The 19466-nt window shown below is 48.8% G+C and overlaps 2 protein-coding genes across 5 annotated transcripts in view; both read right to left on the bottom strand.

Annotated features, from left to right (window-relative positions):
* The window catches only part of TRIM54 (tripartite motif containing 54), a 29784-nt gene extending 25066 nt beyond the window's left edge, over positions 1 to 4718 (bottom strand). For 2 of the 4 annotated variants that reach the window (XM_030799994.1, XM_003270644.2), the window contains exon 1: positions 53 to 2652. In XM_030799994.1, coding sequence (XP_030655854.1) covers positions 53 to 220 — 168 coding nt within the window. In that variant the 5' untranslated portion in view covers positions 221 to 2652. Of the gene's footprint in view, positions 1 to 52; positions 2653 to 4689 lie in introns of those variants that run through there. The other 2 variants (XM_030799993.1, XM_030799995.1) reach the window with 2 other exon arrangements.
* DNAJC5G (DnaJ heat shock protein family (Hsp40) member C5 gamma) lies at positions 2750 to 18870 on the bottom strand. The gene is made up of 8 exons (XM_030799996.1): positions 18594 to 18870; positions 17369 to 18273; positions 10989 to 11057; positions 7856 to 7931; positions 6187 to 6337; positions 5007 to 5268; positions 4690 to 4834; positions 2750 to 2799 (listed from the first exon to the last, which is right to left on the bottom strand). The coding sequence occupies exons 5-8, from the start codon at positions 6297 to 6299 to the stop codon at positions 2750 to 2752; spliced, it is 570 nt and encodes a 189-aa protein (XP_030655856.1). The 5' UTR covers positions 6300 to 6337; positions 7856 to 7931; positions 10989 to 11057; positions 17369 to 18273; positions 18594 to 18870.
* Between the last annotated feature and the right edge of the window lie 596 nt (positions 18871 to 19466).

Raw genomic sequence — 19466 nt, 5'->3', positions numbered from 1 at the left:
CCCCACAGGTCTGCATTGCTTTACCTGGCCCTGCCCCATCCCTGGCACCCACCTGGAAGACGTCATTGGCACACTTCCGGCACAGGTTGTGTTGGCAGGGCAGGATCACCACTGGTTTGGAGAACATCTCCAGGCAGATGGGGCAGATGAGCTGCTTCTCCAGGTTGTCCATGCTGTGTGCATCCCCTAGCAGCGGCTTGAACCCCACTGTGAAGTTCATCCCCTCGGTGGTCGTGCCTGCCCTGGTCTGGGCCCTGCTCCTGGCCTTCACTCACTGCCTGTAGACCCTTCCTCGCTTAGATGGCCTGTGGATTCCCTTCTGTGGCTCACTCTTGAAATAGCTCTGCTATCTCTCCTGTCCCTTTAACAACTTGTCTCGTCCCAGATAGCAGTCTTCGGACACTTCTCTGTCTCTACTTTCTGCTCTGCACCCTTGCCAGGCTCACGTAGTTTTAGCTATCCCTCTCTCTCTGTAAAATTCTCCTTTTGTTTCCCAAATAACTCTCTCTTGTTCACTCTGTGGGTAGCACTGTTTGTCCCTTACTCCCCAGAGAAGAGATTAATTTTACTGTGGGGGTGGGGAGACAAGGGGCATCTGCATGACATTCCAATTCCCAATTTAGCTCATGTAAGGCGAGCCACAGCTGTCACGGAGTGAGTGACCCTGACTCACTCAGGAATGGGTGACTCCCTTGAGCAAGGGCAGGGGTGAGTGCCACTGCTTACAGTGAAAGGTGGGTCAGCAAAGGTGCTGCCCTCTCACTCTGAAGGCTCCTCTCAGCCCAGGACCCCTGCTCTGGCTTGGGCCCTTCTTCCAGGACAGTGACACAGAATCTAAATCTGCCTGTGTGAGAGGCACCCATACATAGCTCAGGGTGGGAGGAAAGATCTTGCCAGACTTAGAGTCAGTAGCGGTTGCCTCCTCCACAGGCTCAGCCAGTGACCCTGGTCCTCCTCCTCAAGACTGTGTGATTCAGAACAGCAGCTCCAGAGACTACATCAAGCCTCTTGTCCAACACCTCTGGCTCATTTTTGTTCTTGCCTGGCCTTTTCTTATATCGCCCTAGGAAAAGAAGCTCAAGAGGCTAGAAATGACTGTTGTGCCAAGGCCTGGACCTACCTATGAGCATGCCCCCGAGGAAATGTGGGATTCTGGTCCGTGAGCACATCCCTGGAGCCACTCCAAGGACTCAAATTTGTTAGGAAATTGGGAGAAGGTGAGCTGGGCAGAAAGGACCTGAATGCCAGGGACCTATTTTGGGCACCCAGGGAATCAATCTCCAGGGAAATTTTAGAGCACTGACAAAGTCATAATCACAAGGCTCCAGGAAGCCTCTGCCCCAGCTCCACAGTTGTTCAGGACTCCTAATCTCCAAGCCAGGCTTGCCCCACTTGTGAACACTGGTCTTTTTTCTCCTACAGGTCTTTTTCTCCACTTGATCTTAGCCAAAAGGCCAAGAAGCAATTTCTTTAGGCCTTTTTTCTCCACCCCAGACACAATTTGTCTTTTTTGGGCATAACATATGCCTTGAGATTGGACAAAAGCTCTTTTATTTACTGACATTCTTTAGCCCTTCTCCTAGTCCAGGGAGAGAAGTTTGAGGAGTTAGTAGGCTGTGACCCTGAGTGGGTGGGAAATACACGATGTGAGGAGGATATGAAACAGCAGCACAAAGAGGCAAGAGTGGGAAAAGAGTCCAGAAAGTACAATCTTTTCCGGATCACATATTTCATGCCCCTATTTTTAAGAACAAATTATACGTCAATTGGCCTGCATAAGATGTGAAAAGGATGGAGGCAAGCTGGCATTGATGTTTGAACTTCAGTTAACCTACAGGACCAAGGCTAATGCATGCTGTGCTGGTAGCTGAAGTCCAAGGATAACCTAAAGATGGAATGACTACCCCTAAGCCTCAAATGCACTCGCAGTTTTCCTGAGTTGACTCATAGTGGCATGGAATGAGGCTGGCAATGCCAACGGCCGTGGGCACCAGAAGGTGAGACCAGCTCCATAAAGGCGTTATTGGCTTATGAATGAGGCTGATGCTAGGGGTTCTTGGTACACAGAGTTGCAACAAGGCAGAATTAACTGGTGCAGCAGCTCCAGGGACAGGATCCACCCTGCTCAGTTATCAGGCTCTTGGTGGTGATATCGCAAGGGGCTCAGGGACCCTACCAGCTGGCATTGGTTCCAATAACAAGGCAAACACAGGAAAAAGACTCTTCAGGAAAAATCTGCCACCACTGCCTGAGACCTCATAAGGGAAGGGAGGGGAGGGCTGCTTTCTGACGGAGTAAAATTGGGACTGCAGCTAAAAAGAAGAGTAGCTGGGCAACCCCATACAGAGTTGTGGTACCAAGGGCAGAGGTGATGGCCTTACTGGGACCAACGTCATCAATGCTTCTGAAGAGATTCTTGAGATTCTTTTAAGAAGAGGGGTCAAATCAGGGTCAGTGTCAGGACAGGGCTACTTGCTCCTCTCTTCAATGTGTCCAGGGGACCGGGCAGCAGAAGGCACCCTCACTGGGTCAGCACCTAGTGGCAGAAGAAGGTGGCACTTTATTAATCAGAAGGAATAATTACCTAGAACTTAAAGCAAACCCCTACATGTAAGGATATAAACACATAGTCCATACTATAAGGATGTAAACTTTCTACTAATGACTCATCTGATGTTAGCTTACATGCTTTTCTTATCTGATAACTATTGCTGCCTTTCGGTTTACATATCTCATCCTTCTTCATCTCTTAAAAATCATCTTCGCTATTTTCCTTGCTTCTAAAATCACGTTTGGCTCCTATGATGGAATTATATATATGTTTACATATACAAACGTTTAGTAACTTTTTGTAGTGTACTGATGAGAAAACCATTAGCTTGCAGTTACTCATTAACATCACCAGGTGGCACTGGTGTGAAGTTCAATCAGCTTATAAAAGTTTATTTGGGGTGGGAATGATCTGACTTTCCTTTTCTTTTTTCTTTTCTTTTCTTCCTCTTCCTCTTCCCCTCCTCCTCCTCCTCCTCCTTTTCTTGTTCTTCTTCCTCCTCCTTTTCCCCTTCCCCTCCCCCTCCTCCTCCTTTCCTTCTTCTTCTTCTTCTTCTTCTTCTTTTTTGATATAGGGTCTCACTCTGTCACCCAGGCTGGAGTGCAGTGGCATGATCACAGATCACTGTAACCTCAGCCTCCCAGACTCAAGTGATCCTCCCACCTAAGCCTCCCCTGTAGCTGAGACTACAGGTGTGTACTGCCATGCCCGGCTGACTTTTGTATTTTTTTTTTTTTTTTTGTAGATACTGGGTTTCATGATGTTGCTGAAGCTGGTCTCAAACTCCTGAGCTCAAGTGATCTGCCCACCTTGGCTTCCCAAAGTGCTGAGATTACAGGCACAAGCCACTGCAACTGGCCCTTTCTTTTGAGTAGATGGAAAAAATTGCATCCCGCCAGGCACAGTGGCTCACGCCTATAATCCTATCACTTTGGGAGGCCTAGACAGATGGATCACTTGAGGTCAGGAGTTGGAGACCAGACTGGCCAACATGGCGAAACCCTGACTCTACTAAAAATAAAAAATTAGCCAGCTAATTTTTTAGTAATCCCAGCTACTCAAGAGGCTGAGGCAGTAGAATCACTTGAACCCGGGAGGCAGAGGTTGCAATGGGCTGAGATCGCGCCACTGCACTCCAGCCTGGGTGACAGACTGAGACTGCATCTCAACATCACCACCACCACCACCCACAAAACAACAACGAAAATTGCATCCTCAAATCTGTCTTCACCTACTATCCTCTCTAGACATACTCTCCCACCCCATTCCTTAGCTTAACAGGAGCTGACACTACTACTTTCAAACTGTCAGTCTGTTGTGTGGTGCACAGAAACATATCGATCTTTTTTTTTTTTCCTTCACTTTGTCCCAGTGCCAGACTTGAAGACTTGAAATTATCATATTTAGGAATTAACCTGCCATTTTCACAGGTCTTTCTCACCCCCAACCATTTCTTTCTTTCTTTCTTTTTTTTTGAGATGGAGTCTCATTCTGTTGCCCAGGCTGGAGTGCAGTGGCATGATCTTGGCTCCCTGCAACTTCTGCCTCCCGGGTTCAAGCAATTCTCCTGCCTCAGCCTCCTAAGTAGCTGGGGTTACAGGCGCCCGCCACCACACCTGGCTAATTTTTGTATTTTTAGTAGAGACAGGGTTTCACCATGTTGGTCAGGCTGGTCTCGAGTTCCTGACCTCGTGATCCACCCGCCTCGGCCTCCCAAAGTGCTGGGATTACAGGTTTGAGCCACCGTGCCCAGCCTCTTTCTTTTCTTTTCTTTTTTTTTTTTTTTTGTTGAGATGGAGTCTTGCTCTGTTTCCCAGGCTGGAGTGCAGTGGCACGATCTCAGCTCACTGCAACCTCCGCCTCCTGGGTTCAAGCGATTCTCCTGCCTCAGCCTCCCAAGTAGCTGGGACTACAGGCGGGTGCCACCATGCCCAGCTAATTTTTGTATTTTTAGTAGAGACAGGGTTTTACCATGTTGGCCAGGCTTGTCTCGAACTCCTGACCTCAGGTGATCCACCTGCCTCACCCTCCCAAAGTGCTGGGATTATAGGCATGAGCCATTGCGCCCGACCCCAATCATTTCTTTCATTCCCAATCCAGACATTTCCTACCTTACAGTCCCTGCTTACAGTTCTCACCTGACCTTGGAGGCTGACTCTGGACATTCTGCTGATATTTTTTCCCACTACCCTGCTCAGGTGGTGGTTTAAGTGCTCCACAGCAAAAACAGCAGCAACAACAGAAACAGCAACAAGTGAGCAGAGTACACAGGATGACAAGCGTCTAAAAGGTAGGCGAGAATGGCCTCAGTCCAGCAGTTTTCTATATGACTGCTCAAGCTTCCCTCCCTCAATCCTCCTGGCACCCAGAAAATGAGACAACAGAAGCATTTGTCATAAGGAAAGGAAGGTCACCCTTCTTTCCTTATTCTTAAGGGACTTGGAGAATTGTGTACCTTGAACCAACAACTATTCAGAATAAAATAGTATCTGACGCCTTCTTCACCAACGTGATCATACAGATATATTCCCAGTGAGCCATGCTGGTCGTAAATTTTCCGCTTCTTAGAGTCGCTCAGTATGGCATGAGCTGCGTTGATCTCTTTGAATATTTCTGCTGCTTGAGCATTCCCTGGATTCTTGTCGGGATGATACTGCAAGGCCAGTTTCCTACCCAGGCGATACCCAAAAGGAGGGTGGGGAAGCAATGGAGAATGGCTGGAGAAGGAGGCTTAGGATGAATGACATGGATTAGTCTCTAGAGAGTGCAGAAGGAATTCATGAGACGTGGTACAAAGGATGGAGGCAAGTATCCAAGGTCTAAACTCCTTCCCATACTATAATGAAGAGGGTGATGGCGCCATTTGGCCCCAAAGTGAGGGCTTGTTGGGACTTAAAAATGGGTCATAGGGCCGGGTGCACTGGCTCACACCTGTAATCCCAGTGCTTTGGGAGGCCGAGGTGGGCGGATCATGAGGTCAGGAGTTTTGAGACCAGCCTGGCCAACATGGTGAAACCCTGCCTCTACCAAAAATACAAAAGATTAGCTGGGCATAGTGGCAGGAACCTGTAATCCCAGCTACTCAGTAGGCTGAGGCAGGAGAATCACTTGAACCCGGAAGGTGGAGGTTGCAGTGAGCCGAGACTGCACCACTGTACTACAGCTTGGGCAACAGAGCGAGACTCTGTCTCAAAACAAACAAACAAACAAAAGGGTCATAGGCTGAGCACAGTGGTTCACACCTGTAATCCCAGCACTTTGGGAGGCCGAGGCGCGTAGATCACCTGAGGTCAGGAGTTTGAGACCAGCCTGGCCAACATGGCGAAACCCTGTCTCTACTAAAAATAAAAAAATTAGCCAGGCATGGTGGTGTACGCCTGTAGTCCCAGCTTCTCAGGAGGCTGAGGTGAGAGAATTGCTTGAACCCGGGAGGCGGAGGTTGCAGTGAGCCAAGATAGTGCCACCACACTCTCAACAGTCTCAGTCTCTGTCTCTGCTCTGCGACAGGGCGAGACTTCCCCTCAAAAAAAAAAAAAAAAGAGAAGAAGAAGAAGAGTCACATAGCAAAACAGATACAGAAGGAAAAAGGTTTAAGGGGGAAATTCCAAGGATCAATAAAGGGCTGAGGTCTGAACCTGTAGGATTTTTTGATGTCTCCAGGTGAGGCACCCTTCTTAAGCTCCAGCACTGCATAGAGGCTCGTCCCACTTCTGGACAGCTGGTGGGCTGCTTCGTTCATGGTAGACATGATCTGAGCCAGAGGAGAAGCAGCATCTGTGAGAACTTCTACAAGTAAGAGCACGGAGAAGTGCACTTCCAGTGACAGGAAACTCACTACCTTCAGGGATTAGGCAAGTAAACGATGACAGAAGGACAAGGATAAGATAACAGTGAGTGGGATCTGTGGCTAGCAGGAGAATTCAGGTGATCAGAAAGATTCCAATTTTAAGGAAGAAACATCTTCTCCTTACATTTCCTCCAGCTACACAGACCTCCAGACATCCCACATCCTAGAGGTGCTGTAAGCAAGGAGAGGTCTAAGCCAGGAAAAGAGCCTGATTTTGTCTAGAGCTCCTATTACCTGGAGTAAACACCTCTGGGTCTGTCCAAGCTCACTGCTGGGTTTGAAAGACCAGGGCGGCCCCAGCCTGAACGGACAGGATCAGGAATCAGAAAGATCCACAACTTTTTTTTTTTTTTTGATGGAGTTTTTTGCTCTTATTGCCCAGGCTGGAGTGTAATGGCACGATCTCGGCTCACTGCAACCTCCACCTCCTGGGTTCAAGCGATTCTCCTGCCTCAGCCTCCCGAGTAGCTGGGATTACAGTCGCCCGCCACCACGCCCGGCTAATTTTCTGTGTTTTTAGTAGAGACAGAGTTTCACCATGTTGGTCAGGCTGTTCTTGAACTCCTGACCTCAGGTAATCCACCCACCTCGGCCTCCCAAAGTGCTGAGATTACAGGCATGAGCCATCGAGCCTCACCAATCCACAACTATTAAGAGAGAAACACTTCAGACCAAACCGTGTGCGGCCTAACAGAAGTCAAGTGTCCTAGAGCCTGGCGGGGGCGGGGGCGGGGAGTGCTTGCAGCTAGGCCCGGACTCGCTTCTTCCCTCCAGTCTCCTGCTCTCAAATCACCCCACTTCTGTCCCTCAGAGGTGGGACAGTGGGGAGAGGAGAAAGAGGACTCAGAGGCTGGAGAAGGGAGAAAAGGCGTTGCTGTGGGAAAGACCTGGCAAGGAACAGGCAGCAGAACCCCAGAGAGCAGGGTAGAGGCCTGCGGCCCAGGAGAACCAAGCAAGGCAAGGAGCTCAAAGGGAGAGCTCTGAGCGTGCAGGGCACCTCTGACCCTGTGCCGACTCCTCACCTGGGTCTGGCCCTTTACCTGGGAGTCGTTCTCTTAAGCCAGGTGGGTGCCCTTCATCCTTTTGGGTGTGAAACTTCACACCGGCCGGGTCCAGCAGCTGACTGCGCGTGCGCGCGCAGCTTCCGCGTTGCGGGTCAGGGCAGGTCGTTTTTTGGCGCCCCCGGAAGCAGTGGATGGGGAGGCCACATTGGCCCTGGGACTTATTTTGCGCGCAGGGAAGCGATAGCGGAGGGCTTAGCAGGCCTGCGGCCCAGGGCAGCAGAGGAGCGTTGCTGCCAGGCCTTGGGGCAGGGATTCCCGCCGAGCCCCTCTTCTCCAGCAGGAGGGCACCACCCATCTGGATGGCCCAACTCACTCCAGGAAACACAATGGGTTTGCTGACCGTGGCGGATGAGAGGTATGGCTGCTGCATGCCCTTCTTAAGAGGTGTGTTACCTTCCCAGTTGTCTTCAGGACTTAGGGCTCTCCGCTCGGTCCCTCCTTCTCTTCCACCCGGAAACACCTCCACAACCTGGAAAACCCAAGTCGTATGCCCCTGTTCCTGACTCTCCATCACTCACTCTCCCAGTTGTTCCCACTTCGTCTGTCAAAGCATTTCTCCTAGTATATCGTAATGATGAGTTTGCACATCTCATTAAAATGTGTTGAGCCTTTTCCAAAAGTCACTACCGTGCTTCAAAAACGTCACTTAAATATGATGCCATCATGAGCATGTCCCATAATGTAACCCAGCTTGGCTGTTTCAGTTGTTTCTATTTGATAATATAATAACCTTATAAGGAAAATTCAACAGAAATCCGTGAACAAATCTCTAATTTTTTTCTTAAGGATACATTCTTGGAAGTGGAATTATTGGGTCGAAATGATTTTTTCCTTTTTCTTTTTTTTTTTTATGCTCTTGATCTCTATTGCTAACTTTCTTCCAGAAAGGTAGCAGAAGGAGGATTTGCATCCCCACCTGCAGGCGTGGGAGCATGCCTCTACCTGGCCTCCCTTCCTGTGAGTTTCTACAGGAGGTAGTGTTTGCATCACTTATAATTTACTACTTTGTAGTGCTGGTTTTCTTTACAAGAGCACTCAATGGCTCCTGTAACATGTAGTAGAAAAAGCTTTATTACTTGGAAAATGCTTATCTGTTAACCCTTTTGTAGCTTTTATCACTCTCCCTTTTATTACAGTTATTTGTGCACATTTTCTTCCCCTTGTTGGTTTGTTGTTGTTGTTGTTGTTGTTTTGTTTTGAGATGAAGTCTCACTCTGTCACACAGGCTGGAGTGCAGTGGCACAATGTCTGCTCACTGGAACCTCTGCCTTCCAGGTTCAAGTGATTCTCCTGCTTCAGCCTTCCAAGTAGCTGGGATTACAGGTGCCTGCCACCATGCCTGGCTAATTTTTTTGTATTTTTAGTAGAGACGGGGTTTCACCATGTTGGCCAGGCTGGTTTCAAACACCTGACCTCAGTGATCTGCCCGCCTCAGCCTCCAAAAGTGCTGGGATTACAGGCGTGAGCCATTGTGCCAGCCCCCTTGAAGGTGTGAGCCATTGTGCCAGCCTCCTTGAAGCCATTGCGCTAGCCCCCATTGCGCCAAACCCCTTGAAGATTACTCACCTAAAAAGAAGCTGAAACTGATAATTTTTTTTGGTGGTTTGTCTCATGCCAAATTTCTTTAACCCCCAAGCTTTCATGACTATCATGGGAGGACAGAACTAGCAGAACAAACCAGCTCATTTCTTCCCCAGCACTGGGTAGAGAGAGCAAAAGGCATTAGAGGTGCACTTGTAAATCAGTATTCCACCTCAAGAACCATCTAAGCAAACGAACTAAGGAGTCCATCTGCAGCAGACACGATGACTGCTGAATTAATTAATTTATTTTTGTAGGCCTGTGTTCAGTGCAGTGAGAGGGGATGAAGACCTTTGCATCACCCACCCAGTCCATAGTCTCTGGGTCAGATGAGTTTAGAGGTCACTCACTTAAAAAGAAGCTGAAGCTGATAATTTTTTTTTGGTGGTTTGTCTCATGCCAAATTTCTTTAACCCCCAAGCTTTCATGACTATCATGGGAGGACAGAACTAGCAGAACAAACCAGCTCATTTCTTCCCCAGCACCGGGTAGAGAGAGCAGAAGGCATTAGAGGTGCACTTGTAACGAATTCCTTGCCTCAGGCTGTAAGACCCAGCGTGGTCCTGCCCATCCCTCTCCAGTCTTTTCTGGAACCACTGTCCTGCTTGCTCTGGGCTCTGCTCCACCGCTTTCCTCTTTCCTGCTAGTTATTTGAAAACATCATGTTCCCTCCCATTTCAAGAGCCTTTGACCACGTTGTTCCCTCTGCCTGGAGGGCTTGACCTCTCATCCTTCAGGGATCTCAGCTTCAGGCCTCCTCAGAGAGGCCTTCTAAACTGGGTTCTACTCCTCTCTCCTCACCTCATAACAGCCTGCAAACCACACACACGCACGCACACACACACACACACTCTATATGTATCTTTACCTATCTATCTATGTATAGATATATATATATTTTTGAGACAAGGTCTTAGTCTGGAGTGCAGTGACACAATCACAGCTCAGCAGCCGCAACTTCCTGGGCTCAAGCCGTCCTCCCACCTCAGCCTCCCAAGTAGCTGGGATTAAAGGCATGCACCACCATGCCCAGCTAATTTTCATATTTTTGGTAGAGGCAGGGTTTCATCCTGTTGCCAAGGCTGGTCTTGAACTCCTGAGCTCAAGTGATCTGCCCACCTCAGCCTCCGAAAGTGCAGGGATTACAGGCGTGAGCCACCACGCCCAGCTGGTGAACATACGTTTATTTGCATATTGATTTAAAAGCTGCCATTGGCCAGGCTCAGTGGCTTATGCCTGTAATCCCAGCATTTTGGGAGGCCGAGGCGGGTCGATCACGAGGTCAGGAGTTCAAGACCAGTCTGGCCAACATGGTGAAACCCTGTCTCTACTAAAAATAAAAAAATTAGCTGGGTGTGGTGTTGCGTGCCTGTAATCCCAGCTACTCAGGAATCTGAGGCAGGAGAATCACTTGAACCTGGGAGGCGGAGGTTGCAGTGAGCCGAGATCATGCCATTACACTCCAGCCTGGGCAATAGAGTGAGACTCCGTCTCAAAAAAAAAAAAAAAAAAAGCTGCCTTCCCCAGGTGACAGCTCCACGAGGGCAGGGACCTTGTTTGTTTGTTGACCATTGTATCCCCAGCACCTAGAGCCATGCCTGGCTCACGTGAGTGAATGAATGATTTCTTGAATGAGCTATAGCTGAGGGCCCTCTGCTGATCCAATGTAACCTGGAGGTTGGGCTCAGAATTCCCTGGGACAGAAGCACTTAGCTAGGGAATTGGACAAGACTACAGGGCCCATCTTCCCTCATATGGTCCTAGACAAGAAGAAACCATGATACAGAAAGAAGATGAGAGGGGAGATAATAACGTGATCCTGAACTCCCTGTTACTTATTTGTCTTAGTATTCCCTCCAGTTCCTAACACACTTCCTGTGTTCAGTAAATGTTGGTTGATTGAATGAACAAGCAAAAATGTGAGGCTTTTCCGAGACACTCTTACCTAATTATCTCTTTGGATCCTCACAACAACCCGAGAGGCGATCGCATCCTTGCTTCATAGAAGTGAGCCCTGAGAAAGAAGGCAAATTCGGTTCTGGGAAGAGTTAGTAAACACCTTTTGCATCTTGACAGAGGCTGCAGAATGTTTTCACTTCTTATCACGGCCCTCTGACATTCTAACTAATCACAGTTCATAGCTCTTGAAATAGCCATTATCTGTAAGTCTTGCGAGGCTCTGCTCTGAATAGAATGTCACTTCAGACAGGAAGCTGCAGAGATGGGAGTAGCACGGCCCAGTCGGCCTGGCCTCCTTTGGCCAGTGGCTCTCCTCTTTGCCTTTACCTAGAAACCAGAGCCTCTTTAACTGAGTGTTCTATGCCTGGGCTCTTCTCACACCCAGCTCAGTCCTAGGAAGAACACACAAGCCGGGGGTCAGAAGCCCTAGATCTTAGCTCTGGCTCTGGCCCTCACAGGCTGTGTGATCTTAGACAAATCATTTCATCTCTGAGTCTATTTTTCCTCTTCTATAAAAACCTGTGCCATTTCACAGGGTTGATGTCAAGACTTAATTGGATTTGGTTTTAAAAAGAATGAAAGTAAAAAACCAAAAATCACTGCCAAAGAATGATTACAGACTAAAACCATTTCTTGGATCATTTGCCCTCCCATCATACCTTGAGTCAGTGATCTTTTTGTTTACTACCACCCAGAGCCATTTGGTCTCTCATGAAGAAAACCAAGAAGCATCCCTTGTTTACCCACAAACAACTAAAGTTTTAGTCATATAGCTGGAATACAGACACATACAGACAGCAGACATTGGCTATTTATACCCAAAATACCACGCTCTGGAACATATGCAGTGGGAGAGAGAGAGAGAGATCACAATTTGTCACATTCAACCACCAGGTTCTCAAATTGTACAGTTTTTGAGCTGGAAGGGACCTCAGAGATTTAACTTGAATCCAACGCCTTCATTTTATAATTGAGGAAAGTGCAGCCCAGAAAGACAGATTGACCTGCTTAAGGTTATCCAGTGAGATCTGACCTGACTTTTCTGACTCCAAGTTCAGTATCTACACCGTGACTGTTCCTTCCTACTTTAAAATCCAAGTCTATAGACAGACCAAAGCTGTGAGGGATATTCACATCCTCTCATGGGTGATGTCAGGTAATGTTCCTCTTTCCCCTCCCCCGGCAGAAGGCATGTATACTACATGTGACCAAAACCACCATCACCCACCCAATTGTGTTTGCCTCTGCTTCCCAGGCCAGACATCTCAGGATGGGAGGTGGAAGGCTTTCAGCTAGAAAGGAGACTGCTTCATGTCCCTGTCCTCTCTGACCTGCAACCCCAAACTTTGCAGACCCAACACTAGGCTAATAGCACCTGTCTTACCTGTAAACTGGAGATAATAGTGTCTGTCTCCTCGGGTTGTTATGAGGATTAAATTTGAATAAAGCACAAGGCACATGCTTTATTATTATTACTATTATTATTATACTAGCTATTTCTATCCTATCTCCTGATTTTATAAGGAGAGAGGTTGCATTTCATTTTGTTCCTGGGAAGAAAGGAAAAATCAGGGTCCTTCCCCTCCCCTAAGATTTGCAAATTGTTACTGGTGTCTTTCCATGCTTCTACATCCTTCTCCTCAGCCTCTTAGAACCCCATTTTCTTGTTCTCCTACCCGGTGCCATCATGCTGCCCTCTGGCTATCCAAAACACCGCCCCCAGTCCTCCCAAGCAGCCAGAACTCCAAAATTACCACTCTCATTTCCTGTTTTAATACTTCTAATAAAAACTATTGCTTTCATAGAATGATCTCATCCCTCAGGGTAGACAGAAGGCAATCTTATTCAAACACTGTAATTTAGATTATAGTGAAAAGACAGTTAATACCTCACCCTCTTAATTGTCATTAATTGTCATCAATGCAAAAGGAATAACAGATAAAATTTCAGGCAGAATGACTAAATGGAGTGAAAAACATCGGGTTATGTTTTGGGGAGAGACTTTGGCCCTTAAATCACTTCTTTCTGTTTAACCCACTGTCTTCTCATTTCTTGAGCTCTGCACATTTCTCTGGTTCTCTTCCTACATCTCTGATACGTTTGCTGTTTCCCTTACTGGGTCCTCTTCCTTCTCTGACGTCCTGACTGGATTTTCTTTTCTTCTTCTTCTTTTTTTTTTTGTTTTTTGTTTTTTGTTTTTGAGACAGCGTCTTGCTCTGTCACCCAGGCTGGAGTGCAGTGGCACGGTCTCGGCTCACTGCAACCTCTGCCTTCTGGGTTCAAGCAATTCTTCTGCATCAGCCTCCTGAGTAGCTGGGATTACAGGTGCACACCACCATGCCTGGCTAATTCTGACTGTGGATTTTCTCTGCAGTTTGGTCCGTAAGCTTCTGCTTGTGCTCTTTCTTCTCTTCTTTAGAGAGTCAGTGTACACCCATGGCTTCTGCTGTCACAACTGTGCTTTGGTGTCATCCACATGCCAGTGTTCTATTGCCTCAAAACCACACTCCATTGGATGCCACATGCAGGGTTTGTAAAAAAAAGAAAAGAAAGGCCGGGTGCGGTGGCTCACGCCTGTAAGCCCAGCACTTTGGAAGGCTGAGGCAGGCGGATCACAAGGTCAGGAAATCGAGACCATCCTGGCTAACACAGTGAAACCCTGTCTCTACTAAAAATACAAAAAAAATTAGCTGTGTGTGGTGGCACATACCTGTAGTCCCAGCTACTCGGGAGGCTAAGGCAAGAGCATCACTTGAACCCGGGAGGCTGAGGTTGCAGTGAGGCAGTGAGCCGAGATTGTGCCACTACACTCCAGCCTTGCAACAGAGCAAGACTCTGTCTCCAAAAAAAAAAAAAAAAAAAGAAAAGAAAAAGAAAAACCACACTCTAAAATCTGAATTCATAATTTGCCCCCAGGCTATTTTTTTTGTTTGTTTCTCCATTTCTGTTGATGTTACGACTATTTGTAAGACTGTAGACTCATTCTTTTTCCCAAATTTAGGTTAAAAAAGCTTGATAATTTTTTTTTCAAAATCTCTCTTTCATTTGTCTCTTCTTCTCAGCTCCCACAGCCTTGATGCGCCCCAGTTAAAGGATTTTCATATCACACTGGCTGGTGTCCTAGTCTCCTAACTTTTCTCCCCATTGCTGGCCTCATCCTGGATACTGCTCCCAGATCACTGTTCTTAAAGCATGCTTCCATCTTACTACTTTGCTCATAGCATCACACAGGATGCAAAACCACCTTTGAAATCTGGCAGTGAACTCTGACCTTATGCCAATTTACCCCTTCAAACTCATTGTCTGCTATTGTCCTAAAGTGAACTTTTTTTTTTTTTTTTTTTAGACAGAGTCTCGCCCTGTCGCCCAGGCTGGAGTGCAGTGGCGCGAGTTCACGCCATTCTCCTGCCTCAGCCTCCGGAGTAGCTGGGACCACAGGCGCCTGCCACCATGCCCGGCTAATTTTTTGTGTTTTTAGTAGAGATGGGGTTTCACCGTGTTAGCCAGGATGGTCTCGATCTCCTGACCTTGTGATCCACCTGCCTCGGCCTCCCAAAGTGCTGGGATTACAGGCGTGAGCCACCGCGCCTGGCCTAAAGTGAACCTTTCACAGCAATCAAACGGGTCTCCTCACTAAATATTTCTGTTTTTCTTCACCTCTGTACCATTGCTGTCACACCATTTCTCCCCATAAACTGTTCTTTTCCTTAATCAATTCACTTACTTAACAAATATCAACCAAGCACTGATATATGCCTAGTACCTTGGATACAATGATAAGTGGTCAAACTCTTTTTCTTCCCTCATAGATTAGAGCCTAATATGGGAGACAGAGTTTATTAAGACCTTCAACAAATATTTACTGGGTACTATTATGTACGGACCCTGTTCTAGGGATATAGCAGCATGTAAAACAGACAGAATTTCTGCCATCATGGAGCTTACATTCTGGCGAGAGGGGCAGACAGTAAACAAAATGAGTAAAATATGCAGTATGTTAGATGGTAATGATAGCTATGGAGAAAAATAAAACAAGGAATAGAAATAGAGAATGTCTGGGGAGAGGTTTCAGTGTTTTTTTGTTTTTGGGTTTTTTTTTTTTTGTTTTTTTTGTTTTTTTTTTTTTGAGATGGAGTCTTGTTTGTTGCCCAGGCTGGAGTGCAGTGGCAAGATCTCGGCTCACTGCAACTTCTGCCTTCCAGGTTTGAGTGATTCTCCTGCCTCAGCCTCCAGAGTAGCTGGGATTACAGGCACATGTCACCACGCCTGGCTTATTTTTGTATTTTTAGTAGAGACGGGGTTTCCCCATATTGGCCAGGCTGGTCTCGAACTCCTAACCTCAGGTGATCCACCCACCTCGGCCTCTCAAAGTGCTGGGATTACAGGTGTGAGCCACCACATCCAGTCAGGTTGCAGTTTTTAAATGGACAAGCAGAGAGGGCCTGGCCAGGTGATATTTGAGTCAAGACCTGAAGCATGTGAGGAGGTAGGTCGTGAGCACATCTGGCAGAGTGCATTACAGCTGGTGAGATAAGCAAATATGAAGGCCCTGGGGTGGGAGCATACCTGGTATGTTGTAGGACTCACAAGAAGGTCAGGATGGCTGGGGAGTGAGGTGGGAGAAGTGTGAAATGAGATCAGAGGAGCTAAATTCCGTAGGACCCCTTGCAGGCCATTAGAAGGACTCTGGCTGGTACTCTGAGTATGATGGGGAGTGACAAATCTGACCTATGTTTACCTAGCTGCTTGGTTGAGGATAAACTATAAGGCAGTAAGGATGGAAACATGGAGACCATGGAGGAGGCTACTGCAGTAACCAAGAAGACAGATGATGGTGGTTTGGACAAGGGCAGGATCAGGATTTGCTGACAGCTTGGATGTAGAGTGAAAATAGAGGAGTCGAGGATGACCCTAGGATGTCTGGCCTGAGCAGATGGGAGGATGGAGTTACCATATTCTGACATGGGAAGACTGCAGAAAGAGAAGGTTCAGGATGGGGTGACAATCAGGGGCTCAGTTTTAGACTTATGGAGCTTGATAGGCCAGCCTACCAAACAGTAAGGAAGAGACATCAAGCTGACATGTGGATATATGAGTTTGGAGTCCAAGTGAGAGATCTGAGAATCACCACCGAACACGTGCCATTTATTATTTATGAGATGGAGTCTCACCTGTCATCCAGGCTGGAGTGCAGTGGCACAATCTCAGCTCACTGCAACCTCTGCCTCCCAGATTCAAGTGATTCTTCTGCCTCAGCCTCCCGAGTAGCTGGGACTATAGGTGCATGCCACCACACCCAGCTAATTTTTGTATTTTTTAGTAGAGATGGGGTTTCACCATGTTGGCCAGGATGGTCTCGAACTCCTGACCTCAAGTGATCTGCCTGCCTTGGCCTCCCAAAGTGCTGGAATTACAGGTGTGAGCCACCAGCCAGGCGATTTGTAATCCTTTTTAATAGAAAAATTCAAACCCCTACAAAAATAGAATGGTACAGTGACTCTCTATGTACCCAGCATCTAGCTTCAACAATCATTACTTTCTGCTGTTATTGGATAGTATTTAAAGACCAGAAACTGGATGATAGCTCCATGGGAATGAGTGTGGAAAGAGAAGAGAAGAGAGTGACCAAGGCCTAGGCTAATTCAGCAAGAAAAGATTGAGAAGGTGGAGAGGACCCAGCAAAGGGGACTGAAAATAAACAGCCAGTGAAGTAGGAGGAAAACCAGATTATGGTAGCCTGGAAGCCAAATGATGAAACAAATAATTCCCAAGTAACAATTTAGTTACAATATGATCAGTGCTGAAAGAAAAAAATAGTGTGTTGACCCAGCATGGTGGCTCACACCGGTAGTCCCAGCACTTCGGGAGGCTGAGGCAGGAGGATCGCTTGAGTCCAGGAGGTTGAGGCTGTGGTGAGCCATGTTTGTACCACTGCACTCCAGCCTGAGCAACAGAGTGAGACCCTGTTTCCAAAACGAAAAAAAAAAAAAACAACCCAGAAAAAGTATTGTGCGATGAGAGTGTATGACATGAGAATTAACCTAGTGTGGGGGGCCAGGGAAGGCCTCCCTGAGGCAGTGACATTTAAGCTGTTGCCCTCCCTCATTCTCCCTGTGACCAGCTAAAATCCTACTTCCTCCATCCTGCTTCCACTCAACTAGCTCCTCCTTTCTGGGATGGCTTAATCTGTGTGTGAGCCATTAGTGGGGTTTGGGGACACAGATGAGAAAGAAACGATTCCTGCCTTCAGGGAGCTTGCCCTGTAGCAGGGAGACAGACAAGCAAAGGACTTCATCACCATGAGGTGAGTGCTGGGATCAGATAACCACAGTGTGAGCCTTGAGAGAAGCAGGGAGGGACACATACCCAGTCTGGGAGAAGTCAGGAAAGGCTTCCTGGAGGTGACATCTGAGTGGAAAATGGAGTAGAAGTTGGGCCTCCAGGTTGCCTCCTCTGTCCATGCTCTTCAGCTTGGCTTGGACTTGTCAGGTGTTGACTCTTGTCCACATGCTTACATTTTAAAATTTGCCTGAAATCTCCAGCCCAGCTTAAATCCTGACCTCAGTGCAGAGAATCGCACTTGAGGCCTGGCATTCGCGAGGACCCTTTGCAAAGATGTTCACGGGGCCATTTGATAGCTCTTTGAGGAACAGGTGGAAGCATCCTGTTTCGCTGCCAAGCTTTCCTTACATAAATTTTCAAGCGAAGGTTGGTATTCCCACCGCCGGCGCCCTCGGCTTCTGGAGGCGGCACGTTTGGCCACGCGCTGCGAGGCGCCTCTGCCTTCTCCGCCTGCTGGCTCCCGGCAGGGGAGGGCAGGGCACGTGAGGGCGTCTGCGCCCCCTCCCGGCACTCGGTGCTGCTGGCCGCGCGGGCTGCCCGGGAAGGGAAATCCCGGAGGAAGCCATTGTTGTTATGTCCCCTGTTGTCGTCATCGGCTGAGCCGTGCCAAGAATCCTGTTCCCCGCATGGGACCCCGCAGTTTCTCCCCATTCTCGAGCTCACCCGCCCGGGTCGCTACGGGCCAGGCTGCCGCATCCGAGCCGCGGAGTGCGCGGTGGCCGCTGCGCATCCCAGCTCCAGGGTTCTCAGAATTGGGGAGAGCCCTAGGATGGGTGCGGCGCTTAGAAAACCGACGGCGCCGGGCCCGACGTACCCAGAGCCCTGGCATAGCTAAGCGGGGACTTGGGTTCCACCTTGGCTCTGATAAGTAGCCCGAAAAGGTGACCTTAGCCGGTGGTTTCCTGCTCTCGCCGCCCCAATTTGCTTCCCTGTGACCCGAGGAGAAACAGAGGTCCCTCAAGTCCCGTGCCTTAAAGAGAGGTTACAGGGAGAAAGACCCCCTCGCTCCCTTGCCCCCTCACCCCGCATGGGCTTTGGACTGGGGAGGAGAGGCTGGCGCAGCCGGGGGCGGGGACGGCGCGGAGGGCGCGCGCAGCCCCTGTGGCTCTCCCGTGCCGCTCCGCAGCCGCGGCGCAGGACAGTCCCTTCGCACGCGCCGCCCGCACACCTTGGCACGGGCCAAGCCACACTCTCCCCCGCCGGAACAGCCAGCCCGCCGCCCAGCTTTCCTAATCCGTTTAAGCCTCACCTCCTCCGCGAAGCTCTCCCGGGTTAACCCCATCACTTCCAACCACTGTATCTGGCACGTGCTCCCGTTTTTGTTTTGTTTTGTTTTTTGCAAGCGCACTCTCGGGTTCGTTGGAATAACAATATCGAGGGTAGATGTCTGTCCCCAGAAGCCTAAGTTCAGGACGCCCAGTGTGTTCTGAAGGATGCGGCTGATGAGTTTCTTGCCTGGGCTCACTAACCATTCCCACCCTCCACGCTTCCCCATCCCTGCTCACTCTCTCCCCTCCTCCTACGGACCCTCCTCTTCACAGACTGTCACAGCCTCGAGTGCACAATCCTCTTCCCACCTCCTCCCATTCTACAGTGGCGGCAGGTGCGAGGGGAGAGAACATTGAGCATTTGAAGCTTCGATTTGAGGCTCGGCCACCGACTTTGCTGTAAGTCGCTCCCTCCCCTGGGTTTTAGTTTCCCCCAAATGAGGCAGAATGCGGTAATGTCCAGGAGGGCGCTGCAGGTGTGGAGGATGGGAATCACTAGCTGACACGCTGCCCCGCTGCCCCTCAGCCCCTCTCCGTGAACAGTGGCCGTGACACCAGATAGGCGGCTCGACTCCACTGGCCGCCCCCGCCGGTAAGAGGACTGTGAGCGCTCTCCAGTTGCCAGTGCGGCGTCCAGAGCCGGGGAGGGAAAGAGGATGGGGGTCCAGGCCGGGCCCTTTATTCACAACCTGCATGACCTTGGACTCTTCTTCCTCTGGGTCTCAGTTTACTCATTTGAAAAGCAGGGATAACAATGGGTTGAAGGAGAGCAGGAAGCTTGTCACCCAATGTTTCTGTATAAAAATAAATGATCATTCGCGGTACAGTGATTGGCAGCAGACTGGGCTCGTGAA

Source organism: Nomascus leucogenys, chromosome 19 (genome assembly GCF_006542625.1).
Source record: "Nomascus leucogenys isolate Asia chromosome 19, Asia_NLE_v1, whole genome shotgun sequence".
In the NCBI taxonomy this organism is placed as follows: Eukaryota; Metazoa; Chordata; class Mammalia; order Primates; family Hylobatidae; genus Nomascus; species Nomascus leucogenys.
This window is presented reverse-complemented; position numbering and strand designations above follow the sequence as displayed.